The sequence below is a fragment of the Pimephales promelas genome, chromosome 2 (assembly GCF_988280905.1).
Source record: "Pimephales promelas chromosome 2, fPimPro1.hap1.1, whole genome shotgun sequence".
In the NCBI taxonomy this organism is placed as follows: domain Eukaryota; kingdom Metazoa; phylum Chordata; class Actinopteri; order Cypriniformes; family Leuciscidae; genus Pimephales; species Pimephales promelas.
This window is the reverse complement of record NC_142770.1, coordinates 43,796,364-43,823,512: the sequence shown is the minus strand read 5'-3', so window position 1 is coordinate 43,823,512 and position 27,149 is coordinate 43,796,364. Positions and strand designations below refer to the sequence as shown.

At 38.5% G+C, this 27,149-nt stretch overlaps 1 protein-coding gene and 1 long non-coding RNA gene across 2 annotated transcripts; one reads left to right on the top strand and one right to left on the bottom strand.

Annotated features, from left to right (window-relative positions):
- Positions 1 to 549: 549 nt before the first annotated feature.
- On the bottom strand, positions 550 to 26,531 carry LOC148997562 (protein NLRC3-like). Its single transcript, XM_089122743.1, has 6 exons — positions 26,436 to 26,531; positions 26,174 to 26,287; positions 25,278 to 25,403; positions 23,393 to 25,123; positions 22,031 to 22,102; positions 550 to 742 (listed from the first exon to the last, which is right to left on the bottom strand). Exons 1-6 carry the CDS (start codon positions 26,483 to 26,485, stop codon positions 565 to 567), a joined length of 2,271 nt encoding a protein of 756 aa, XP_088978869.1. The 5' UTR covers positions 26,486 to 26,531; the 3' UTR covers positions 550 to 564.
- On the top strand, positions 9,418 to 11,090 carry LOC148997563 (uncharacterized). The gene is made up of 3 exons (XR_016147312.1): positions 9,418 to 9,554; positions 10,632 to 10,744; positions 10,920 to 11,090. It is a non-coding gene; the product is annotated as an uncharacterized LOC148997563 (long non-coding RNA).
- Positions 26,532 to 27,149: the final 618 nt, after the last annotated feature.

Here is a 27,149-nt window from a genome sequence, read left to right as displayed (position 1 = left end):
ATTTTTGTTTGTTTTTTTCGCACAAAAAGTATTCTCGTCGCTTGATAAACATATAGTTGAGCCATGGTAGTCACTTGGGATATTTAAACATTTTCTTCATTGACTTTCTGGGCCGTCAAGAGCCAGTCCCTTAGGCAGCCTATGTGGTAGTGATACAGCTCTCAAATTTAATCAAAAATATCTTCATTTGTGTTCCGAAGACGAACGAAGGTCTTACGGGGTTGGTACAGCATGGGGGTGAGTAATTAATGACTTAATTTTCATTTTTGGGTGAACTAACCCTTTGAAGACAGTTAAACAGGAAAAGCTGAAAATAACATTAATATTATTCTCACAATCAGTCACAACAGTATGAGCAGAATTACACTCATATTAAACAGTTTAAAGTTCAGAGACCGACAGAAACTGAAGCTGAATTTAAGAATCTCAGACAAAATATTCACACACACACACACTTACTTAACCTGTTACTTAACCTGAACCTTTACTTTTATTTCTAGCGAGTAAAACAGCCATTTGAACTTTAAATGAAAACATGATGATGAAAATCGTTAAGAACTATTCTTACTGTAGTGTCTCCAGTTTATAATGTGGATCATCCCTCAGATCCTCCAGCTGCTTCACTCCTGAGTCTCCTAGATTATTATATGACAGATCCAGATCTCTCAGGTGTGAGGGGTTTGATCTCAGAGCTGAAGCCAGAGCAACACAACCTTCATCTGTGACTCCACAACCACACAACCTGTAGAGAACAATGACACACATTAAGCCTATATCCAGAGATAAACACAACACTTAAACTATAAATAACATAATGCTGTCAATATGAAATATATACAAATACTCATCAGTTCACTTTGTTAAATTACATCAGTTAGTATTAGGGGATTTAATATACAGTTTAAAAATCATTATTTCTAAGCAAAGCCCTCATAAAACATAGAAACCCAACATGTGTGTGTGTGTGTGTGTGTGCGCGCGCACGCGCGCGTGCGTGTGTGTGTGTGTGGTTAATGTATTTGTAAAAACTAATCACATTAGGTCTGTCATATAATAATATATAGGCCCATACAAATATCTCTGCATGAACTACATAGTCACACAGTGTGAACAGTGGCGGAGTGTGTGAAACAGAAATCTCTTTATTTCAACAGAAACATGAGTGTGACTATATACTGGACTGTTTCAGTGCCTACAACCAGTAGCGGAGTGGCAATCGGGAGATTCGGTAGATTTCCCGGTGGGCCGGTAGTGTTTCGAGGCCGCGAGGGCTGGCCCGGTCTGATAAAATGTATTTATTGGAAGTTCGCCATGGCCCAAGCTAAGGGAAGAAAACATTTTTTTATTTATTTTTTTTTACATTTTTTGTACAGAGCATATATTTGCACTAAGTGCCTGTCTTTTAAGCAAAACGACACCCGTCTTGAAACAGCCTCAGTGGCATAGGTCGTAAGGCGTGAAGTACTTGAATGCAGCTTCTTGATGCGCTGAACGCGAGTTCGAATCCGCCTTGCTGAACTCTCTCTTCTCCCTTTTCCCAACACAGATATGTAAAGATGTAAAATGTAAAACCTAACATTAAGGTCTCTAGCTTTATATTTTGCCAACGAACTAAAGTTGAAACCATGATATGGCGTTGCGCCATTATAATAACTGGCATTAGAATAGCATCAAGTTTGTGCTGCGTGATTACTTTGCTCACGCGATCATCTGGTCAGCTGGTTTTCTCCTAAATAAAAGCTCAAGGGTTTATTTCTTGCAAGTGAAGGAATTAGGACAAAAGTATTTTAATTTTCCTATATTATAGTGTAATGTAGGTTAAAATATACTTTTGAAGTACTAATTTTCATTTACATAGTACTACATTTAAAGGCTATGAATGGATTTTACAGTATGTCATAGGAATAATTATAAATCATTATTACATTATTATAATAATTGTTTGGCATCCTAAAACACCATTGATAATGTAATACAGACTGAGAGTCATAAATAAAAAGATGTTTGAGCTCTCTTTATTGTCCTGGTACAAATTAATGTTTTTTCTTTGTTCAATGGGCAGTTCATGGGTTGAAGCTCTTAATTTCGATCTCTCAGATAGCACGAGATTGATGCATTTAACCTTAAAATGTCCAAAATTTTCCCTAGAGGCACAGAGTCCTCCCAACATAGTTTTAGAAATTACTATGGGAAAGAACGATCATTTATGAACTTTACTCCAGCATACTAGTACAACAAAGTTCCTTTTAAATCAGTAAAACTGTAAATGCTATCGGCTATTAAAATCGTGCCGGCGACGAGGGCCGTTGGTCTACGAAATTTCCCGGTAGATTTTTTGGTCCCACTCCGCCCCTGCCTACAACATAACCAACACACTTTATTTGTCACTGTAAAAACTGTAAAAGAGGTGAATGTAATGAACAATAAAGAGTCATGAAAACCCCTCTTTCAGCTCAAGTCTTCCTCACAATCGTTCTGAAAAGTCCTCTTAAATGTGTGTGTGTGACTGAGGAAAACTAGAGGATTTTACAGCTGACAGTTCTACTCCTATCAAATCATTGAACACAATCTGTATTTTCCCTTTAACAGTATAAATGTTATAAATGCATATATTTGATATTTTCTCATACAAATGTCATAAAACCGGTAGCATAGATCACAAATCTCCGTTTCTTCAGGACACTGACAATAAAGATGGAGAGCTCTCGTAGCTCTCCTCAGAAAAACGCTTGTTACACACACACACAGTTTGATTGTGTCGGTAGTTTCGGGCCAACCAAACGCCCGCAGCGAGTCTCGGCCTGACACATCACGGGGGAAGCCTGACACACCTCAGCTCTTACACCATGGACACACACACACACACACTTGCGACCCATGAACGCCTCTCTAAACTACTGCGGGATTTTACAGTTTGAAGCGTCTGTCACAGAAAAACACCATGTGCTGTCATGAACAAGAGGAATGTCTTATCATAGGATAAGAACACACAGTCTCATTAATAACACACACACTGACGTGTCATCGATGGACTATAGTGTTTCTCCATGTCATAATCTGTGACTTTGACATGATGTAGATTTTAAACCTGGAGAAAAATCTCCACAGTATCCAGTTTCCTCCTGAAATTAAAGTGAATGGACTGTTAATCCTGACTGTGCTGAGATTGAGTGTGTTTAAAGTAAAGGGTGTTAAATGTATGTCATGATGTCAGAGTGTGTTTTTCAGTGTGACTATCAGTCCTGCAGTTTCAGCTTAATGAGGAGCAGCTCATGTGTTCAAGCATTTACAGATCAAACACATGAACTCACAGTGCAGGAGAAACACAGCAAAGGCTTTATACATATTAATCCTCTTACATCATATGAACAGACGTCATCATATGAACAGACCTTAAATTAATTTCATGAATTTAATAAGGTTGTTTCAATAGCTTTGCTTGTAATTAATGTAATAATAGTTATTTCCCTGAATTTTATTCCATTTGATTATACTTTAATGTTTAATGTGAGAGTCATGTATGATCTTACCTCAGTGTCTCCAGTTTACAGTGAGGATTCGCCAGTAGATCAGAAAGCTGCTTCACTCCTGAGTCTCCTAGTTTATTATGTATCAGATTCAGATATCTCAGGTGTGAGGGGTTTGATCTCAGAGCTGAAGCCAGAGCAACACAACCTTCATCTGTGACTCCACAATACCTCAACCTGTAGAGAACAATGACACACATTAAGCCTATATCCAGAGATAAACACAACACTTAAACTATAAATAACATAGGCAAGGCAAGTTTATTTTTTACAGCACATTTCATACACTATGGCAGTTCAAAAGTTTCCCATACAAATGAATTATAATAATCACACTAGGGTTGGGAACCGAGAACCGGTTCTTTTCCAGAACCGGTTGTGTTTTTGAAAAAATACCGGAACCGTGGAAAATTCCTAAGTTTCGGTTCCGAAAACGGTTCTGATGCCGATGCGATATCATCATGTGGGCGAAGTGCTGGGAGTAGAAGACGCCGTCTTATTCCTAAATGACAAAAACTTCACCACTGAAGTTGCGATTTGCTCTCACACGCGCTGCATTTGTCACACACAGACACACGCACGCTGCGCGCGCCGACCGCCGAGTCACTCAATACATTCAAATCTGTTTGCGCTGAGAGAGAGAGAGCAGTTGTCGATATGAAACTGCTTTATCACACAGTCTCAATATTTATTTGTTTCACATATTCAAATGATTTCCGTTACAGAATTAGTGAGATTATAGTTTGAGTAAACATTGACGGTAGTGGTCAGATGCAGTCTGTATATTTTTTGTGTTCAGATTTTACAAAATATATACAATGAGCGAGTGCATCATAATGTTTTTTTTTTTCAAACCGTGTTTTTGCCTTATCTTGAATCACTACGTAAAGCCTGTAATAAGCGTTAATACTCGGACTTCTTTAGACTGGCCGGCGGATCGCAGCTGCTGCGGAGTAGTCCAATGCCTGCGTGACTCGTCATGGACATAAACAGAGAGAAGTAGCTCCGGCAACAATGTTCTTCCGCAAGACGCATTTCTGTTTATTAACTGCTAGAGCGCCGATTTATCCAGTAATGAAATAAGTAAAGTCTTAATGAATCAATCATTCAAACCGTTTTAAAAAATAATCTGTTCTACACACATATGTGTGTTAAAGCATATTCTACTCCTTCTGAGAGGGTATTCTTCACTGTTGGAGATACAATAAAGGAGAGGTCTAAATTATTATAGAGAATGCAGAATTTTTCCTTTATATATATACCCTATATATATATATATATATATATATATATATATATATATATATATGAAGAGCTCTTTTCCAAAACGCTATAAATCCATTTCAATAGTTTTCAGGAAAACTACATTTTTTTTACCTAGACCCACACATTTTGTGAATATTCAAATTATCCTGTTTAAATGTTTTATTGGTTCAGTCTGAACATTTTGAACAATAATTATTAAATCAAACAACAATATTGTTAATGATAATTTAAAAGTTAATTTTATTTTTTTCCAAAACGCTATAAATCCATCCATTTTTTGTATCATTTTTAGTAAAGTCATTTTTAGTAAAGAGTCAAACCTCAAACAAATAGTACCAATTTCAACATATGCATGAAAAAAACGAATTATTAAAAATGATCAATATATGATAACGATATTCAAAAAAGGGATGGGCACCCCACCAGCACATGCACACACACACAGGCTACATAACATGTGAGCAAAGCGGAGCAGCATGACGCTTAAATATAGGCTAAGTTAAAAAAAACAAAAAACAAAATAAACATAAAATATACGTTTCACATTTGTTTTTAATAATATTACATTACTTATTTTTATTATTTCATCTATGTTGAGTAGGCTATGAAAAGGGAACCGCATGAGATGAGTAAGATAGGATCAAAATTCAAAAGCTGCCCAATATCGGAAAATATTTGGAGTGCGTGATTTTGACCACTTATTAAGTTTTGTTTTGTAGAAAGCTTGTAAATTTCGTTTCATATAAATTGTATCTTCATTTTAATAAATGTTAAATCGACAAATTGACTGGATTAATACATTAGAAGTAAATATCAGACAATATAATCAGGACAAAGAGGCGCGCAGGTGAACCGGAGCGCGTCTCATAATATGAACCGAAACACCGCGATGCTTGCCTCACACAGGCCTGAGAACTAAGCTACAGAAAGCTTTAAATATCTACTTTTAAACAAAATAATTAAAAACTAAAATAAATTGGCAACTCTCTGCGTATGTAGGCTAATTCGAAGTATGCGTTTCTATAGGCCTATGCGCGTTCACTGCGAAGATGGCGAGTAAGCATCATCAACTTTATCTTTGCTGCTGACACTGACAGAAAACACTAGTTTATTAATAAACAATTCAAACGTTTCATGGATAATCATTACTTTTGCCGGTTCTTTGTGGCAAGCTTTATGCATACGTTGAAATGCGGAATAGGCAATTAAAAACGCTCATATGGTTTCTCTCCCATTTAATTAAATCAATATATGTGATTACTGATAATACAAATGGCTTAAATGATCTACTACTAGTCGACTAGAAAACTAGGACTCATTTTGAGGAATGAATGAACATAATAAACCTCTTTTCAGAGTGCCGCCGTGCTGGATTGCGTGGAGCGCTCATTGAATTTGAGGATTTATCGTGTTTAGGCTAAAAACAGGGCTGGCGCTTATCGCGGCTTGGAAAGAAACTGTATCTTGCAGTACATTTTAAACAAGGAAATATAGCGTTTATAGCGTATAAAAAATGGCGTTTATCGTGTTTTGGAAAAGAGCTCTTCATATATATATATATAATTTTTTTTTTTTTGCAAAGATTGCTTAATAATATTTTGAGTTTGTTTACATTACCAGTCTGTTAAACTAATTTGTCAAGTACTATAAGAAACAAACACAAAAAGGATTGTGGAATTTTCTCTTACTAATATTTTAATTGAATGGGAATCGGAACCGGAACCGGAAAATTTCTCACGATTCCCAACCCTAAATCACACTATAGCAATTCATAGAGCTTTGCATAGAAAATAGATAAAATAAAAGCATGGTTAATAATGTATTTGTAAGCATTTTAAGGAATGTGTGTGTGTGTGTGTGTGCGTGTGTGTTAGGGCTGGGAGAAAAAAAAAATCGATTCACCAAACTATCGACATTGTTTTTCTCTGGTGGCTCTCAAAGACACTCCAGCTTGTGACGTTACAGTCGCTATATCCCTTTTAAGTGGACCAGTGGAAGCGGCGTGAGACTGAATCAGTGTTGCCAACTTAGCGCCTTTGTTGCTATTTTTAGCGACTTTTCAGACCCTTTAGTGACATTAAAAAGTGACTAGTGCCAAATCTAGGTCCTCTTTGGTCAAAGCTCAGTCTCCTCCAGATGTTGTCAGCGGTGCGAGCGCGAGCTCTTGCTTTCTCCCTGCCCTGTCTCTCTCTCTCTCTCTCTTGCTGCGTCTCCCCTGTTCAGTGAATGATGAGAGGAGCAGCGGCTCATTCTTCTGTTGAGCGCACGGCCGCCGACAGACGGGAATCAGCAGTGTTTCTCACTGACGCATCACTTATCTGCTGCGCTTTTGTTTTAGATTTAAAGAATTTAGTTTGACCATTTTAATTTTGTGCTTATTACTTGTAATACTCGCTATCACAGAGCTTTAGTTCATCCAGTTCCCGAACTCTTAATTCAGATCATTTACACATATAAAAAATGTAGGCACTCACTATATTATTGCTACCCGTTCTATTGTCTGACAAAAAAAAAATATAGGAAAGGAGAACATCTTTATTGGACATTCGTCTATTTTATATTATATTAAAATATAGTATGTGAGCATGAATTTAGAGAGAAAACATTAGTCAGAACACAAGAATGACGTGATGAAGTCATGAATAAGCTAATTGACGTATTACTTCATCTAGCGACATTTAGGGAAGGCATTAGCTACTTTCCTTTGGAAATAGTTGGCAACACTGGGGGGGGGGGGGGGTCATGCATTATATGAGCTGATCAGCTAGTCTAAAATTAATAAGACCGTAGAAAATAGTAAAAAAAACAACAACGACATTACATTTACAATAATCTCTCTGTGTGCACGCGTCAGTGTTTGTTGTGTTAGTTATTATTAACAAAATAACGCAACACATGCAGGTTACGTTTCTCAACACTGAGAATTAATAAATAAACACCTGCTTCTCCAGACTCGCGCTTATCAGTAATCCACAAATCACAGCATTTTCATAATCACTAAGCCTTAGGGTAGCGGTTTCAAATTTATCTAAATTTATTGTTCAGCATTGCTTGAGCGTTTTATAATTTGCATGGCTGAATGATTCTTCCTCTTATCTGACCCAGGTGAAAAAGACGTTGTATTAAATGTATTAAAAATATATTTGAAATACAAATAGTGTGTTTATAATACATTTGTATTTACAACATGCTTATTTAAAGTGTACTAAAAATGTATTTTATTGCATTTTAGTATATTTCTAAAAAGTATACTAGAAGTACATTGGTAATAAATATATATTTAATTACACTTTTAAGAAATATACTATAGAAAAGCATACTTTTAATGTATTTATAAAAAGTATATTAGTAATATATTGGTAATAAATGTATGCTTTATTATATTTTTAATAAATATGCTAATGATAATTATACTTTAAATGTATTTCTAAAAAGTATATTAGAAGTACATTGGTAATAAATATATGTTTAAATACACTTTTAAGAAATACACTATAGAAAAGCATACTTTTAATGTATTTCTAAAAAAGTATATTATTAGTACATTGGTAATAAATGTGTGCTTAATTATATTTTTAATAAATATGCTAATGACAATCATGCTTTAAATATGTTTCTAAAAAGTGTACTAGAAGTACATTGGTATTTAATTACATTTTTAAGAAATATGCTAAATACAAACATATTTTAATTGTATTTAAAAATGTTTTACTAGAAACGCAATGATAATAAATATACACTTAATTACACTTTTAGAAATATGCTAAAAACAAACATAGTTTTAGTGAAGTTTTAGTGTATTTACAGAAAGCATACTTGTTGCTAAATTAAAGTATTTTTGTGTTCACTTCAAGTTTAAAAATTCAAGTCCCTTTAATTCCCTTCCTAACATGAAGGCAATTAAACATGTATCGAAATTAATTGTATATTTCTACAAAGACTAGAAGTAGCACTTTAATTATAAATATGTGCTCAGTTAAGCTTTTAAGAAATATACCAAAAACTACCACACTTTTTGTAATACTACCAACACTTAACTCAATGCATATGTATTTCACACTTTATATTATGTGTTTTAGGTTTAACTTTTTTTAATTAATTTGTTATAATTATGAAAAGCACTAAAATTTGACTAACAAGTAATGCACTTCTATACTTCTGCATTAATTAATCAAATAGTCTTTTCCACAAAACAAGTGAATACCAGTACTTGCACACATCAACATAAAATATCAGGTGTACATACTAGAAAAACAAAATAAATTTCTTAAAGCTTGACTCTTACATTTGTTTAGCCAAAATGAATAAAAAAAACTTGTTATAAAGCATGTTAGGTTTATATTAACAGAGTTGTTTCTTTTTTGTGGATGTTAGTTAATATTTCCAGTTGCATTCATTTGGACCAATCAGAGCCAATCTTTTCAAAACAAGCTTGCCGGCAATTGTCCAATCACACACTGCCATTTGAACTTACATGTTGGGCGGGGCGCGGACAACTGATACTGACCGTCTGTGGTATTCCATTATAGCTTCGGATATTTCAACAGAAATCATGCATTTTCCAAATTTTGCTTTGTTATTTCACTGACTCAGACCTAGTGAATGTGGATAGCACCGATTTAATATTAAGAGAACACACGAGCAGTTTACCAGGTCGGCAGCTCCCGCGAACAATTTAGCAGTGAAGAGGACAACGCAGAGGTGCGCCGCCACGACATGGACAGAGCAAGATACTGCCAGAAAAGATCTTACTTCTTGGTGGTAAGTTTATTAGTTTAAGTGATTAGTGTAATTGGCTTTATTCTCACTTTGGGTTTAGAAAATATTTTCAGAAGTTGATGACGATGTTCTGTGGATTACTGGCGTTTCTGTTGATTTGACACTAAAGCGAGTTAAAGGACGTCTATCCATTGACGTCTATCAACTTAATTGTTATAGATCTAGACAGTGACATACAACTATAAAAACATTGCACACTGTGTTTTCAGAAAAAAGGTTATTAATGGTGATTACACGACAGGCTTGATTGTCCCTAAGTAACTTCTTGTGTTTTAAATATTATAATATATTTTAAGCTCTAATAAAACTTTCACATTTGTGATATTTAATTCATAGTAAAATCTAATTAATTATTAGTAGGCTGTCAGTTTTCATGTCAATTCGATAAATAAATTAAGTTGTAATCACCAACTATAAGCTTTCACAAAACCAATTATTAAATATCTTGCACTGAGAAATTAAAACGATGTTAAATAATGAAATGAGAGTTTTTATATTTAATATTTAGCCTAACCAAGGAATTTGCACATTGCAAAGACATTTTTTTATATTAAACCTAACCGTGAGTAGATGAGGTCAAGTCGAGTAAGTAGTAGTTGATCCTCTTGATTTGTAACTTTTTGTTGGTGAATAACAACAAAAACAGTCAATAGTGTGTCATGTAGCAGCTAAGTAGCTAAGTGACCTATTATATATTAACACGTATTTGAAAAATTGTGTCTCCCGCATGAATATGTATTTTGCCTGATTATGCATTGAATTATGCATAATCGTGTTTTTCTCGAGGGACTGATTTATATGATTTTATGTGTGGTATTCAGCTTTTTTACATTTAATCAAGTCGTTATCAGCTGTCACCAACTTGTAACTTTCAATAGAATGTTCTGTCTTTATTAATAATGAATAATTACTTTAATAATAGCGTGGAAGTTACAGTAATGGTTCATTAAATATGTTTTACCATTTAAACAAAATACAAATTATATATGAAGAACACAAACTAGTGTTTGTTCTGGCCTAACTTTGTATAACATGCAACTTTATTTTTTTTTTTTGTAGAGCTTCCAGGGATATTATCATCTCTCAAAGAGGCCCTGGAGTCCATGAAACGAGGTTCATTCAGCTCAAGCCCAAGATCATCTGAGCTGTGTCTTCCTGAAACCTCAGACATGGTAAGAAAATTCTTTATGATAAAGAAAAATCCTATTTGTTATAATAATTATATCTGACTTTTTGTGCATTAATACTTCAGTAAGTGTTCTGAATTAAGTAACAAAGTGACAGCTTTTTATTGGAATTATAAATGAACAAGTTTATACTAATGCTTGTTTTTTTTATTCTTTCCAGATTTCCCTCGGTGGTTCTGATGTCCCCAAAAGAGTCTATGGCAGACTGAACAAGTCACGAACTTCTCTTTTTACTCACGACTTGGCCACTTTACTTTTTGCTATTGTATTTCACTTTGTTTGACTTAAAGGATTAGTTCACTTAAAAAAAAAAACTTTTGCTGATAACTTACTCACCCCCATGCCAAGATATCCATGTCATTCTTTCTTCAGTTGAAAAGAAATTAAGGTTTTTGATGAAAACATTTCAGGATTTTCTCCATATGGACTTCATTGGGAACCAAACGGTTCAAGGTCCAAAAGGCAGTTTCTGTGCAAACTGTTCAAAGGGCTTTAAACGATTCCAGACGATGAATAAGGGTTTTATCAAGCGAAACGATCGGTCATTTAAAAAAAAAAAAAAAAATTTACGTTTTATAAGCTCAAATGGTCGCCATGCTCTGTTCTGTATGTTAATAACTCTCCTATTCAAACTCGTTCATCAAAATTAACAAATCTTTTTCTGAGTCATTAGGTTCATTCAACGAACGAAATGAATGAATTGACTTGAAAAAAGATTTGTCAGGGCTGCCAACTCTCAAGCATTCAGCACGAGACTCTCGCAATTGAGCAATTCTCATGCTTTCACGACAAATTGACTGTTAGCCATTGGACCCTGAACCGTTTTGTTCCCAGTGAAGTCCATTATATGGAGAAAAATCCTGGAATGTTTTCATCAAAAACCTTAATTCCTTTTCGACTGAAGAAAGAAAGACATGGACATCTTGGAAGACATGGGGGTGAGTAAATTATCAGCAAAAGTTTTTTTTAAAAAGTGAACTACTCCTTTCAGTTAGTTTATTTATTTATTGTTCTGTTTAATACCTCTGCAAATCAATGCATTTTATGTTAATGTATTTTCATAATGCTTTACTGATGTAGTGCATTAAAGTTTATCTTTCAAAGAGTGTTTGTGTGTTTTGTAGAAATATTTGTTTTGTTGAATTAAAATGTTTAACTGTATTTTTAATACATTAAAATATATTATTTTTATATTAAATGGTTTTTGGAAAAAATATATTTTTAATATGTTAATAGTGGGTCCTACAGTGTTCTACTAATACATTATTAATAAGCTGAAATTATATTTAAAATATACTTAGAACGCATTAATGTGAAGCTAAAAATATACTAATGCTGTATTTCTAAAGTCGATTTAAAGTGTATTAAAATACACTTTAAATAAGTGCTATTATATTACATTAAATGTACTTAAAATGGTTCCATTTTAGCACATTTTAGTATAATAAAATATATTACTATTACCTTAAAATTGAACTTAAATACATATTAAAATACACTTAATATACTTGAAGTTGTTTCAATTTAGCACATTTAATACATATTTAATACGGTACATTTAAAATACATTAAGTATATCAAAATAAGTACAATTTAAATACATTTCCTTTTCACCTGGGGAGTGACCATGAATGAGCGTATTTTAAGATAATCCATGCGATCAGAAGTACCGTGACTACTGTAGAGTTACTGTCCTCGCTTATGAACTCAGTCAGACGGCGGGAGTGGAAGGGGATCGAGCGGGATTCTTTATTGCTGCTGATTTTCAGTCTCTTTTTAATGATAGGCCTTACGCATCTGTCAATCATCCCGCTTGCTATTTGGGGAATGAACCGAGCGCTATGATTGGTCGAACTCTTCTTCTTTTGCTGTTGCTTGATTTGAGGACTGCGCGTGCACAGAGGCGTCACCAGGTTATTGCGTAGTTTAGAGTGACAAATCGTACCAGAGTACTTTGAGGTCAAATTGCGAAACAGGTCGTTAGATCTGCAGTAGAGCTGCACGATTCATCTTTAAAATACTGTGATCTCCATTCAAACACACACACACACGATCTTCTTCCAGTTCCTCTGTCTATTAAACCTTTGACCAAATCATATCGCAACATTTTAAATCTGTGTTGGCGCTGCCGCTGACCCAGAGAGAGTTGTCATGAAACAGCTTCACAAAAGGTCTTTTAAACCTCATAATAATATCAATATTTCTGTGAGACAATAGTTCAAATTATCATGGAAGTACTGGGATAAAAGTTTAAAGCTCAAATATAAACACTGATGTCTACGGTAGCGATCACAATAGAGTAAATCAGCTTTCAATAGAAACTTGGCTCTTAAAACAACACATTTATCGATTACATTGTTTCTCCACTAGGTGACGGCAAGAGACTTAAAATGTATTTGTTATTGAATTATTTATTCAAGAGAATGGAGAACTGTATGATGCTCCTGAAATAAAACTCAGAAAGATGTGATGAATTGTTTTTTTAAATATGACTCATCTTACACATCATGTAGGGAGAGCAGGACACAACCTAATGCGTTTTGATTTTGGCTCAATTAATTAAAAAATAATTAGGTTAGATTAATATTTTTTTACACAAGCAACATACACACTGAAAGTGTCAGAAGTGCAAATGTTACAACTTACCCCATATGTGGGGTTAATTGTAACAGACAGAGGGGTTAGTTGTAACACTTGTGTGTAACACACATAATTCAGTACAATTTTATTTGAATAGTTTGATATTGTTTGTGCATCTGTATAGACAGATATCCACACATCCATCCCTCCTCCAATCATCCTTCTATTATGGATCAATATCATGGATAGAGACATAGAAAGGGGCTGCACAGTTTTGCGAAAAATAATAATAAATAAAATTATAAAATATTGTAATTGCAATTAAATTGGATTTGTGTGTGGCAGCTGCATGTACAATTATTATTATTATTATTAATAATAACAGTCATAATAATACAAATGAGCTTAAAATAAAAATTTAAAGGGTTTATTGCATTAAAAACAGGCCATATTTTTATCATTTTTATCAAGTTATCATTCATAGTACACAAAATTTTGAACATTTTAAATTCCAACATTGTTTGTGAACGTCCAACAAAGTTAAATGTATACTCAAACCTGAAAAGTTGTGTGTCTCCCTGTTGTCATTTGATTATCATTGTACACTTGGCGGCTTAGTTGTAACACTGTGTTACAACCAACCCCGCTGTGTGTATTACATATTTTAACTCTAGCTAATAGTCGCTAGGAATTGTTGACATGTTTCAAAACGGTGCTATGTTTGATCCAACAAAACAGTGATTAAGGCAATATAAAGTTAGATTCAGAAACATATACACCTAACACAGAAACCGAAAAAAAATCTATGATGAAAAAATGTACTTGCATGGTGTCAAAACACTCTTTGTCCAGTATCTTAACGAAATATAATCAAAACTTTCCGCAAATTCGCGGGAGACCGTCTTCTGGCAGCGAGAGAAAAAGATCAGAAAGACATCCTGCTTGATCCTGACGAACTATGTACAACCTGTACATACAACCTGTAGAGAACAATGACACACATTAAGCCTATATCCAGAGATAAACACAACACTTAAACTATAAATAACATAGGCAAGGAAAGTTTATTTATATGGCACATTTCATACACTATGGCAGTTCAAAGTGATTTACATAGAGAGGAAATAATCACAAAATAAATGCAAGGAAAATTCAAACAGTAATTCAAAAGCTTTACATAGAAAGGAATTATAATAATCACACTATAGCTATTAAAAAAATCATTATTTCTATGGAAAATCCCCATAAAACATGGAAACCCAACAATGTGTGTGAGTGTGTGCCTGTGTGTGTGTGATTAAGTATGTGTGAGTGTGGCGGCGTGGCGGGCGTGGTTCAGCGGTGTCTGCAGCGGGAGAGCGAGTGAGGAGCCGAGCGGGAAGTAAGTGGGTCAAGCTCAAACGATGAACACCTGTCTGTGATTTCAGTGATTGGCGGAGGAGAGCGCATTTAACCGGGCCAGGTGGACAGTGCTGTGAGAGAGATCCTGGAGCATGAGTGGCTGTGTGCGGAGCTGTGTACGAACAATCCGAATCGGTCCGTGACCGTGTCTGAGGAAGCTGTGAACAGCGGGACGAGTTTGATGTCTGAGATGGAGAAAGCTGTATGCAGCGGGAAGAGTTTGATCTACAGTGTTTGATTGATTTTGTTTTTGATGTTAAGAGCGCTGAGGCGCCGTGGACTGAGTTATTGAATTAAAGCACACAAGCTCCAGTATTCGCCGACCCCTTGTCTTCTTCCATCACCCACACTGAACCAAGATTCACTTCATCACAGTGAGATTAAGTGTGAGTATGTGTGTGTTTACTGTATTTGTAAACATTTTAAAGAACGTGTGTGTTAGGACTGGGAAAAAAAATCGATTCACATAACTATCACAATTTTCTGGTTCACAATTTTAAAATATTTTTTGTATTTATTCCAGAATTGATATTGATTCAAATTAAATTACTTTATACCATGGTCTGGGTGAACACTCGATTCTGATTGGCTGCAGGGTGTCCGTTAAAAAGTGATAGAGGACACCTAGTAAAGTAGTTCTGGTGAAACTGCCTGTTTACCATTTGAAATTAATAAATAAATGCGCTGCCTACAACAGCTGTGAGTAACCATAGCAACAGGCAGTCAAATGCTCTATCAAAACAAACATCTAACGAAAAAGATGAGATCAACACTAAAAAAAATACGAAATGGGCAGTAAATACACTCAGAGACTTTATTGTTCAAAAAGAAATGGACTCCAGCTTTGAAAATGACACCGCTGCTGCTCTGAATGAGACCCTGCGGGAGTTTTACGCAGCTGTCCAGACAACCAAGGCAGGAGGAGAGTACAGCGTTTCAAGCCTATAAGGAGCCTGAGAGCCGGTATCAATCGCCATATAATTATTATGTGTAATAAAAAAAAATAACTATGCCTACCTTTGTGTTTCATGAAAAAAAATAATAATTTTGAACCTGAAGGTGTAACGGTTACCAGCTGGAGTGCCCTATGTTTCACACAAACCATATTTCCCAGAACTCACTGCCCGGACTCATCATCACTGATCACATTCACCTGTACCTCATTCACTGATTGCATTCACCTGTGTCTCATCCTGTTAGTGTGTCTATATATACCTTGTGTTCACGTTCAGTGTTGGCGAAGTCTTGTTTAAGTGTTAAACTGCATTTCTGAGCGTTTTCCGTGTTTGTTTTCTGGTTTTTGACGTTGGATTGTTCTTGGATTTTGATTACTGCTGCCTGCCCTGACCTCTGCCTGTTTCCCGGATTCCCACTGTGTATTCTCCATTGTCCTGTCTGCTAATTCTCGACCCTGCCTGTACGACTAATCTTAAATAAAGCTGCATTTGGATCTACATCTCCCAGTCTCGGAGCAGTTCGTAACAGAAGACTTCGCCACACCGAGATCCAGCAGCCATGCCAACAAGAAGCCCAGACGTCCAGATCTTGCGTCTCCGTCAGGAGAATCGGTCCGTCGAGGACTATGCTTCTGAGTTCATTGAACTGGCCCATTTCGCCTCAATGAGCACAGAGTGTTTAATGATCTTTTTCCGAGGAGGACTCTCTGAACCACTCAGTTCACTCATGCCCTTACACAATCGTCACGGGACATTAGAGGACTATATTAACCAGGCCCTTTTGCTAAGCGGTTCCTTGTTTACTGTGGGCGTTGTAGAGAAGGAGCTCCATGAACCCGTGGTATCTACTCAACCAGAGCTTCACGTTATGCCAGAGCTTCATGCCGAGCCCGCGCTCACCGTCAGCCCTGCCGAGCCCGCGCTTACCGTCAGCCCTGCCGAGCCTGCGCTCACCTTCCAGCCAGAGTCTCGTCCCGCCGAGACAGCCCTGCCAGAGTCTCGTCCCGCCGAGACAGCCCAGCCAGAGTCTCGTCCCGCCGAGACAGCCCAGCCAGAGTCTCGTCCCGCCGAGACAGCCCAGCCAGAGTCTCGTCCCGCCGAGACAGCCCAGCCAGAGTCTCGTCCCGCCGAGACAGCCCAGCCAGAGTCTCGTCCTGCCGAGACAGCCCAGCCAGAGTCTCGTCCTGCCGAGACAGCCCAGCCAGAGTTCCATGTCAGCCCTGCCGAGACAGAGACGCTCCACATCACTTCTGCCGAGCCAGAGACGCTCCACGTCACTTCTGCCGAGCCAGAGACGCTCCACTTCATTTCTGCCGAGCCAGAGACGCTCCACGTCACTTCTGCCGAGCCAGAGATGCTTCACGTCACTTCTGCCGAACCAGAGACGCTTCACGTCACTTCTGCCGAGCCAGAGACGCTTCACGTCACTTCTGCCGAGCCAGAGACGCTCCACTTCATTTCTGCCGAGCCAGAGACGCTCCACGTCACTTCTGCCGAGCCAGAGATGCTTCACGTCACTTCTGCCAAGCCAGTGTCTAAAGACAAGATGGCTGATTCAGAGACTGTTCAAATCACTTCTGCTGATCCAGATTCTGTTCACGTCACCGCCTTCGAGCCAGTGGCCGTTTCTCAATACCAAGTACGCAGACTTCGGACTTGCGTCCTTGGTAGTTCAGACTTGCAAGTTCGACTCCGGAGAACGAACTCCCGAGGATGTGAGGACGCAAGTCCGGTTCTTCTGCAAATGGAACAGAGCGTACTTGATCGCGTCACTCAGCACGCTCTACTCTATATTTTAGGCAACAATAAAACGAAATTTGCTACAACTCTGCATCTTTTCGTCAACAATAAGACGAAATATGTTATAAAACACCCCTCTGACTCTTGATTAACAAAAAACAACATAGCCTATAATAGCCTAATGGCCATGTGGTTCAGTCAACGCGATTCTCTTCACTGCATATTATAACAAAATGAACATGATCTTTTTGTTTTCATTTTAAAAATATAAAACATTGGATTTTTATTGACAATTATCAAACAGAGACAGGGTTATGTCATTATATTTTATTGTTCATATAGTGAAGACAATATAAAAAAAATAGCCATGAAACCTTAAAAACTATTTTTTTTTTTTTTTGCGCCATGGAACAAATTATAGTTTAATGAGACCAAAGATAGACTTATACACAAGACGAGTTATACGTCAAGGTTTATCCACCAGACTAGAGAGATCAGAGCCGGCGGCAAACGTCAGAAGCACTAGCCGAGGATAAGCTGTTCCAGTCGGGGTTGATATCGCTGAGTGTCCGCTGAAGGCTTGGATGTCAGAACTCCGAAAACGTCAGATGCATTTTACAATATAGGCGCTATCTTTATAAATAAAGTACAGATTTGAGATTTAAACAACCACATTCTCGCCTGAAACACTCTTAAAATGACATTTCATGACTCAAGAACAGTAGTATTTTGATATTTCGCGGATTTTCTCCTCTCCCATTGACGCTTGCTGGTTGGTGCGAGGTGCATTCTGGGTTACCTGGCTATCTCAAGTCCACACAAGTCACCTCTCGATGCATCCTCGGTAAACGGGGCGGATCAAGAACACATCCGGGGATTTGAAGTGGACTTGGTTAGATGCGAACTTTGAATTGGAACAGTACTTCGGCAGCGACTGATGACGTTTCACAAGTCCACAAGAACACAAGTACAGACAAGTACGCATATTGAGAAACGGCCAGTGTCTCCGGACAAGATGGCCGCCTCCGAGCCAGTGTCTCCGGACAAGATGGCCGCCTCCGAGCCAGTGTCTCCGGACAAGATGGCTGCCTCCGAGCCAGTGTCTCCGGACAAGATGGCCTCCTCCGAGCCAGTGTCTCCGGACAAGATGGCTGCCTCCGAGCCAGTGTCTCCGGACAAGATGGCCTCCTCCGAGCCAGTGTCTCCGGACAAGATGGCCTCCTCCAAGCTAGTGTCTCCGGACAAGATGGCCGCCTCCAAGCTAGTGTCTCCGGACAAGATGGCCGATCCAGTGTCTCCGGACAAGATGGCCGATCCAGTGTCTCCGGACAAGATGGCCGATCCAGTGTCTCCGGACAAGATGGCCGATCCAGTGTCTCCGGACAAGATGGCCGATCCAGTGTCTGCTCCCGATCCAGTGTTTGTTTCTGTGTCTGTGTCTGTCCTTGTGACCATTTCTGTTGTAGTGTCTGTTCCTGAGCCGGTGCCTGGTCCTGAGAGGGCATCACCGCCGTGGCCGCCCGAGGGGTCTTTGCCACCGTGGCTGCCCGAGGGGTCTTCGCCGCTGTGGCCGCCCGAGGGGTCTTCATCTCTGTGCCTGCTCGAGGGGTCCTTGCCGCCGTGGCCTCCCGAGGGGTCTTCGCCAGCGTGGCCGCCCGAGGGGTCTCCGCCGCCTTGGCCTCCCTTACAACCTGCTCCGCCCTGGCCGCCTGCACAGCCTGCTCTGACCTGGTCGCCTCCACAGCCAGCTCCGCCGCAGTCTCCAGGTCCTCTTCCGCTCCACGGGCCTGGCCCTCCATCCCGCCCCAGGTCCGCCTCCGTTCCACCTCCCTCCTGGACATTTTGAGGAGCGTCTGGAATCCGCTCCTTAAAGGGGGGGCTATGTAACGGTTACCAGCTGGAGTGCCCTCTTGAGCCACCAGAGGGCACTCCAGATAAGACTATGTTTCACACAAACTATATTTCCCAGAACTCACTGCCCGGACTCATCATCGCTGATCACATTCACCTGTACCTCATTCACTGATTGCATTCACCTGTGTCTCATCCTGTTAGTGTGTCTATATATACCTTGTGTTCACGTTCAGTGTTGGCGAAGTCTTGTTTAAGTGTTACACTGCATTTCTGAGCGTTTTCCGTGTTTGTCTTCTGGTTTTTGACGTTGGATTGTTCTTGGATTTTGATTACTGCTGCCTGCCCTGACCTCTGCCTGTTTCCCGGATTCCCACTGTGTATTCTCCATTGTCCTGTCTGCTAATTCTCGACCCTGCCTGTACGACTAATCTTAAATAAAGCTGCATTTGGATCTACATCTCCCAGTCTCGGAGCAGTTCGTAACAGAAGGGTTCTACAAGCTGAGCGGACTATAAATATCTCCGGTTGATAAACCGTCAGGCAAGTTATTATTTGTAAAAACTAGATTTAGCCTAATTAAAATAGAAACTAATGTTTCATGTTTTATTTGGCAAGTGACCATGGTAGAAGCGGGTTAATGCCCTCGGAGGTGTCCATTGTCAGGTTTTAATGGACTTCGGCGGACTGGGAGGCAACAGTCCTCCGCTGCGCGTCAGCCGGTTCACGCCTCGCTGTCGTCCATTAAAACCTGACAATGGACACCTCTTTGGGCATCAACCCTTACTTATTTTTGTCGTTGCTTACAGACGAGGTTGACAGAAGTTCGCGACTCTTGCTCCAACAGAGGATTAACTTTTCATTATCTATCTGTGTTGCCGCTGCTGCTGACCCAGAGGGAGTTTATTAAACAGCTTCACAAAAGATCTTTTAAACAGGGCCGGATTAAGAGTTCAGAGGCCCCTGGGCACAATGTCTTGTAGGCCCTATATTACATGATCAATGGTGTTTTAGGATGCCAAACAATTATTATAATAATGTAATAATGATTTATATAATTATTACTATGACGTAAAATCCATATAGCCTATAAATGTACTATATGAAGGAAAATGAATATTTTAAAGTATATTTTAGTCTAAATTACACTAATATAGGCAAATTAAAATACTTTTGTCCTTATTTCTTCACTTGCAAGAAATAAACTCTTGAACTTGTATTTAGGAGAAAACACCAGATGACCATGATGATCGCATCAGCAAAGTGCACACTTTTCTTTAATTCACCCAGCACTGATGCCTATTCTTAAAGTCTTGTGCTGTTTTATAACGGCAAAAAGCCATATCATGGTTTCGATATTAGTTCATTGGCAAAACATAACGCTAAAGACCTTTATGTTCGGTTATACATTTTACATCTTCTCATATGTGTTGGGAAAAGGGAGAAGAGACTTCGGCAAAAGGCGGATTCAAACTTGGGTCGAGCGCATCAAAAGTTGATTCACGCGCTTTGCGTAAAAGTTTAAAGCTCAAATATAAACACTGATGTCTACGGTAGCGATCACAATAGAGTAAATAGAGCTTTTAATAGAAACTTGGCCCTTAAAACAACACATTTATCAATTACATTGTTTCTCCACTCTGTGTCGACAAGTGAAAAATGTATTTGTTATTGAATTATTTATTCAAGAGAATGTAGAACTGTATGATGCTCCTGAAATAAAACTCAGAAAGATGTGATGAATTGTTTTTGTAAATATGACTCATCTTACACATCATGTACAGTCTGTATAAGTGTATGATTGAACTTTTCCCCATAGTCTAGTGTTAAAAACAAAATCACAATACATTTCAATATCGAATTGCAATATTGTAGAATCGCAACGTATCAGCACCAAAGTATCGAATCTGGAGATAGATGCATTGTCCCAGCCCTAGTAGTGTAATGTAGACAGACACTAAGGTTTGAATTTTTCTTTGTTTAATTTGCACCCTGAATATGGGTTGGAGCTTTTAATTTTGAACTCTCAAAGCTGCACCAGACTGCTGAATTTAACCTTTAAAGAACACAAAAGTTTCTTACAGGGGAGCATGCCCCCCAACCTCCCTAGAGAAACAGAGGTCCACTTCTGACACTGGGTAGTTGCGCCCCTGAGTAACTCAGTAGTCTATGTATTTGAATAATGTTTAAATGTAGTCATAATTGTGAATTTAATTATGTAGCTAATTTTCATTATGTAGGTAATTTTCATTTTCTCACGAGTGCCGTCAGGGTTACTCTCTGGCCCTGTCCGAAATGGCACACTCCGAACTTGTGGACTTCCTCAGAGTCCACACTTCGGTGACGTCATGCAGTGCAGACCTATAGGGCCCTTAGCGCGAGTCCGCGAGGGTGCATTGAGAGGTATTTTTGGGACAGACTCGATCGTCACGCCGGAAACAGGAACTCACGCCTGTGAAAGCCTTATCCCTCTCCATACGGAGCTGAATAAACTTAAAGATCATCTCATCAGTCCCTTTATTAGAAATATATAATAATTGTTTTTTAATGATATAAACAAATATCATTAAAAAAATTCCAGTCATCGAAAACAGGATTTATTTTATTTTCCCAAATCTTATCCATGTGAACTAAACAGCCTGCTTTTACAGTTCTATAATTGTATATAATATATAATTTATAATGTTTAAGTAAGAACTGTTGTAATGTTTTAGCAGTGATGCTTGTTCTCAGTGTTACTTACAGAGCGTGTCTAGTTGCTGTAACCACAGGCATCAGCTTCTGAAGAACTTCATCTCCTGTGTTTTGTCGGACACTAATAGAAAATAAAAAATAAACAATTAATAACGCTAACAATAATAATTCATATCATAAGTAAATAATACATTATACCTTTTTTAATGAAACACAGCTTTATAAAGGACGTGTGTTAAAGTTGTTTAGTATCTATAACTGTAGAAGTCTCGTATTCAGCAACACAGATTTATTTAGTCTTTTTCTTGTCAATGTCGTTTGTCAAGGTCTATTAGTCTACATTTACACTACAACACTATTCGACATATCAGATTTTGTCCTGTCAAATGTGTATATTTTCATGAATCAAGAAGTATTTTGTGTTAAACAAGTTGTTTTTGAAATGAGAAGTAATAATGATAAAGTCACATTAGCTGGGGAAGCAGCACTGGCGCGCACTCAAACACACACACACACACACGCGCACACGCACACACACTCGCACACACACACACACACACACACACCTCATTCATCCACGTCTCGTTCCTCCCTCACCGCCACTATCATAGGAGCGCGTGCACACGAGATGCTGATCGCACACCTCATTCATCTTCGTCTTGTTCACACACACACACACACACACACACACACACACACACGAGATGCTGATCGCACATGGACATTCACCCGTTACTCCTCTCTCCCTTCCAGATCCATTTCCTGGTCATTTCATACACTTACACTGCACTGTCTCATCGTTTTGTCCCTGTGTTTCTTCTTTGTGTATGTCTATGTGTGTGTGTGTGTGTGTGTGTGTGTGTGTGTGTGTGTGTGTGTGTGTGAGTGTCTGTGTGTGTGTGTGTGTGTAGTACTCTTCCAGCGGACAGTAGAACTGAACGCCATCAAGGACATTCACTGTTTTATCAAGTTTACTTTGGCCGTCCGCGTGACGTCATTATCATCATCATCAGGAGGATCCGCGGACGTCCACTTGCTGTTACTATTAAAACTTCATTTTGGAAAAATATTTCTATTAACTTGCTGTTTTATTACTGCAATCCAGTGAATGACAGCCGCTTGTGTCTCCCAGTGTCTTACATTAACACAAAATGATCTGAATTAAAGACACAAAATGAAGTCTGTCTTCAAAAGATCCTTCAAACTGAGACGGCCTTCAGAGGCGCTTGATGACGTGGCAGTCGAGATATGCAGCCTTACTAGGACACAGCCACGGTTTGAGAAACACCCGCAAATTATGGACAATATCCCAGAAATCAGTCTGAGCCCGTGATTTAAACACCTCTGATCTCTGAGTTTCTCTTTCTTCATAATGTTTTAGACTGTAATGATTGCACTCAGTGTTACTTACCGATCAGTTCTGTCTCCAATTAAGCTCTTCAGGTCAAACCTCTTCAGTGTCTCCTCTGAACACAACAACACAAACACTAAAGCTGACCACTGAGACGAGGAGAGTTTCACATCACGTAATCCTCTATATGAGCTCGCACGAGGTTGAGCTTCGTTGACTAGAGAAAGATCCCCCAGTTCATTCAGACAGTGAAACAGATTGATGTATTTCTCTGGAGAGGGATTCTCACTGATCTTCTCTTTAATATAGTCAACTGTTTCCTCATTGTTGAGAGAGCTGTTTGCTGTCTGTGTCTTTAGTTCTTGTAAGAGACTCTGATTAGACTCCACTGACAGACCCAGAAGGAAACGAAGGAAAAGGTCCAGATGCCCATTTCTACTGTGTAAAGCCTCATCCACAGCTCTCTGATGGAGATCAGATAGGGACACTTTGCCTCCATTAGTTGGTTTGGTAATCTGGTCAAACACATTGATGTTATTGTTGATAAAGGAGAGATGCACATATAGAGCTGCTAGATGTTCCTGAATGCTCAGATGAACAAAGCAGAAGACTTTCCCCAGACACAAGCCCAACTCCTCTCTGAAGATCTGAGTGCACAATCCTGAGTAAACTGATGCTTCTGCCACATCAATGCCACACTCGCTCAGGTCTTCCTCATAGAAGATCAGGTTGCCTTTCACAAGCTGCCGATACGCCAGTTCCCCCAGTTTGACGATCATGTCTTCATCTTTCACTTTCTTCTCATAGTCCTTCTCATGTTTGATGTTGGTCTGAATGAGCAGGAAGTGTGTGTACATTTGAGTGAGAGTCTTGGGAATCTCTCGTCTCTCTGCTTCACTGCACATCTCCTCTAGAACAGTGGCTGAGATCCAGCAGAACACTGGGATGTGGCACATAATAAAGAGGCTCCTTGAGGACTTCAGGTGTGAGATGATCCTGTGGGCCAGACTCTGATCACTGATCCTCTTCCTGAAGTATTCCTGCTTCTGTGCGTCACTGAAGCCTCGTACCTCTGTCACTCGATGGACACACTCAGAGGGGACGAGATCCGCTGCTGCTGGTCTGGAGGTGATCCAGATGAGAGACGAGGGAAGCAGATTCCCCACAATGAGGTTCGTCAGCAGCTCGTCCACTGAGGCTGATTCAGTCACATCACACAACCTCACATCGCTCTGAAAATCCAGAGACAGACGACACTCATCCAGACCATCAAAGATGAACAGCACTTTATACTCATCACTGGATATGGCCATTTCTCTGCTTTCAGGGAAGAAGCGATGAAGAAGATCTGAAAGACTGAGTGTTTTGTCCTTCATCAAGTTGAGCTCTCTGAAAGCCAGTGGAAATATGAGCTGGACGTCCTGATTCTCTTTCCCTTCAGCCCAGTCCAGGATGAGCTTCTGCACAGAGACTGTTTTTCCAATGCCAGCGACTCCCTTTGTCAGCACAGTTCTGATGGGTTTGTCTTGTCCAGGTAAAGGTCTAAAGATGTCACTGCATTTGATCGGTGTGTCCTCTGTTTCTGCTCTCCTGGACTGTGTCTCAATCTGTCTCACCTCATGCTCATTATTGATCTCTCCACTTCCACTCTCTGTGATGTAGAGCTCTGTGTAGATCTCATTCAGGAGTGTTGGCTTTCCCTGCTTTGATATTCCCTCACACACACACTCAAACTTCTGTCTCAGATTTGATCTCAGTGTGTTGAGGACTTCAGCAGCTTTAGAGTCATGGCTGGAAGATTACAATAACACATTATTACACAAGTCAGAGAAGTAAATAACCATAAATTACAAAATTGATGATTATCTGTATTATGGGACACATCAATAGGTTTCTGAAATATTTCCATCATTAATCATGTGTTTGAGTGATAGAGATGATATACCCTAGATCAGACTGTGTTTCTCCACTCTTAAACACTTGTGGTTTCTCCATAGACCAGTCACTCTTCACAGACACACAGCTGGACTCTGGGTTTGAGCTCTTCTGCTGGACTGAACTGGTTTCAAAACTAAGTAAAATAAAAAACATGCAGACTTATAAATGTTGTGCACTTTTACTGGAATCTTCTGTCTTAGGAAAGACCAGGGAGTGTTGTAACACATTTGCTTTAACACCTGTATCTCAGTGGGGTTTTGCAGATGTTTTGTCTTGATGTGAAACAATTGTAGATTTCAACAAACCAAACAAATACACTTTCTGAACCAGCAGTTAGAAAAATCTGCTCAATTTTCCACCTACTACATATGATATAAAGGTGGAAAACATCTCAGCATACATTTACTTAATGTAACAGACTGATGGACTGATAAATATTGCTAGTAATTGTAACTTGTTTTTTTTTTAGAAATGATAGGGGAGAGCGGGCACAAACTAACACTTTTAGATTTTATTTTATTTTTCGGTTTGTGCAAATCCAGTTGGGGTTCAGAGTATTTATTTTTTCTCATTAATTTACACACACCTAGTACACTTATGTGGTTTTATTTCATTAATTCAGTGTATACTTTTTCTTTATTTTCACTAAAAGAATGAAAGTGGAACGTGACAACATGCCCCATAGGTGAGGCACATCGTAACATGATCTCTCAGATTTGTCTATATGATAGATTAAAATGTTAATCTATCATATAGACATGTCAAATCAAAAAAAAATATACTAAAATATTTTGTCAATAAAATACAATTATTAACTTTTTAATATAAAATAATGGATGCTGTATATTAATAATAATTTCATCAAATATAAAATACTATAAGCACAACATAGAAGTGATATACCTGAGATTAGGCCGTTTGTCTCCACTTTTAAACTTTAGTGGTTCATTCATAGACCAGTCACTCTTCACAGACACACAGCTGGACTCTGGGTTTGAGCTCTTCTGCTGGACTGAACTGGAACAGAGAACAGATGCACTTTAATCCTCTACATTACTGTGTTCATTCTTTATGGGAGGAACCATTTTAAAATGTAAACATTTATCTTTCATTATTTTTTTCCATATTAGTTTTAAAATTTAGTTTTAGTTTTAGTTGGAAGTACCTGCGTCCTGGAGAGAAATCTCCATCTCTGGATGCTTGTGAATTACCCATGATGAAGATCAGGAGAATCTGATGAGTTTGATCTCCTCCACTGACTCTGATGAACAAACATTCACACACAATATTAAATGATTAAATTAAACAACCTTCATAATTTAGCTGAACATATCTGGAGTGTGTGAGTAGGATCATGTGACTTCACACATATGCTGTTAAAGGGTTAGTTCACCCAAAAATGAAAATTCTGTTAGTATTTACTCACCTCCATGTTGTTCAACCCCCGTAAGACCTTCGCTCATCTTCGGAACACAAATTAAGATATTTTTGATGAAATCTGAGAGCTGGATCACTCCTGTATACTAGTCCATAGGCTTCTTGAGGGATTGAAACTTGCTGGCCTCGAAAAGTTATTTAAGACATCGTTAAAATAATAGTAAAAGTGACTACAGTGGCTCAATTTTAACTTCATCAAGCAACGAGAATACTTTTTGTTCGCAAAAACAAACAAAAATAACGACTTTATTTCAACTATTCACTTCCTTCTCTATGGGCCTGTAGTCAGTTAACGTAGTGTGATTGCGTAAAGCTACGTCACACGTAGGCTCACTATTGGCCGATGCTGGTCATGTGTGTGATGCGTGTGACGTACAATAACAGAAGCTTACGCTATTAAACTAGTAACCTGACTCGCGCAGAGAAAGAAGTAAATGAATAG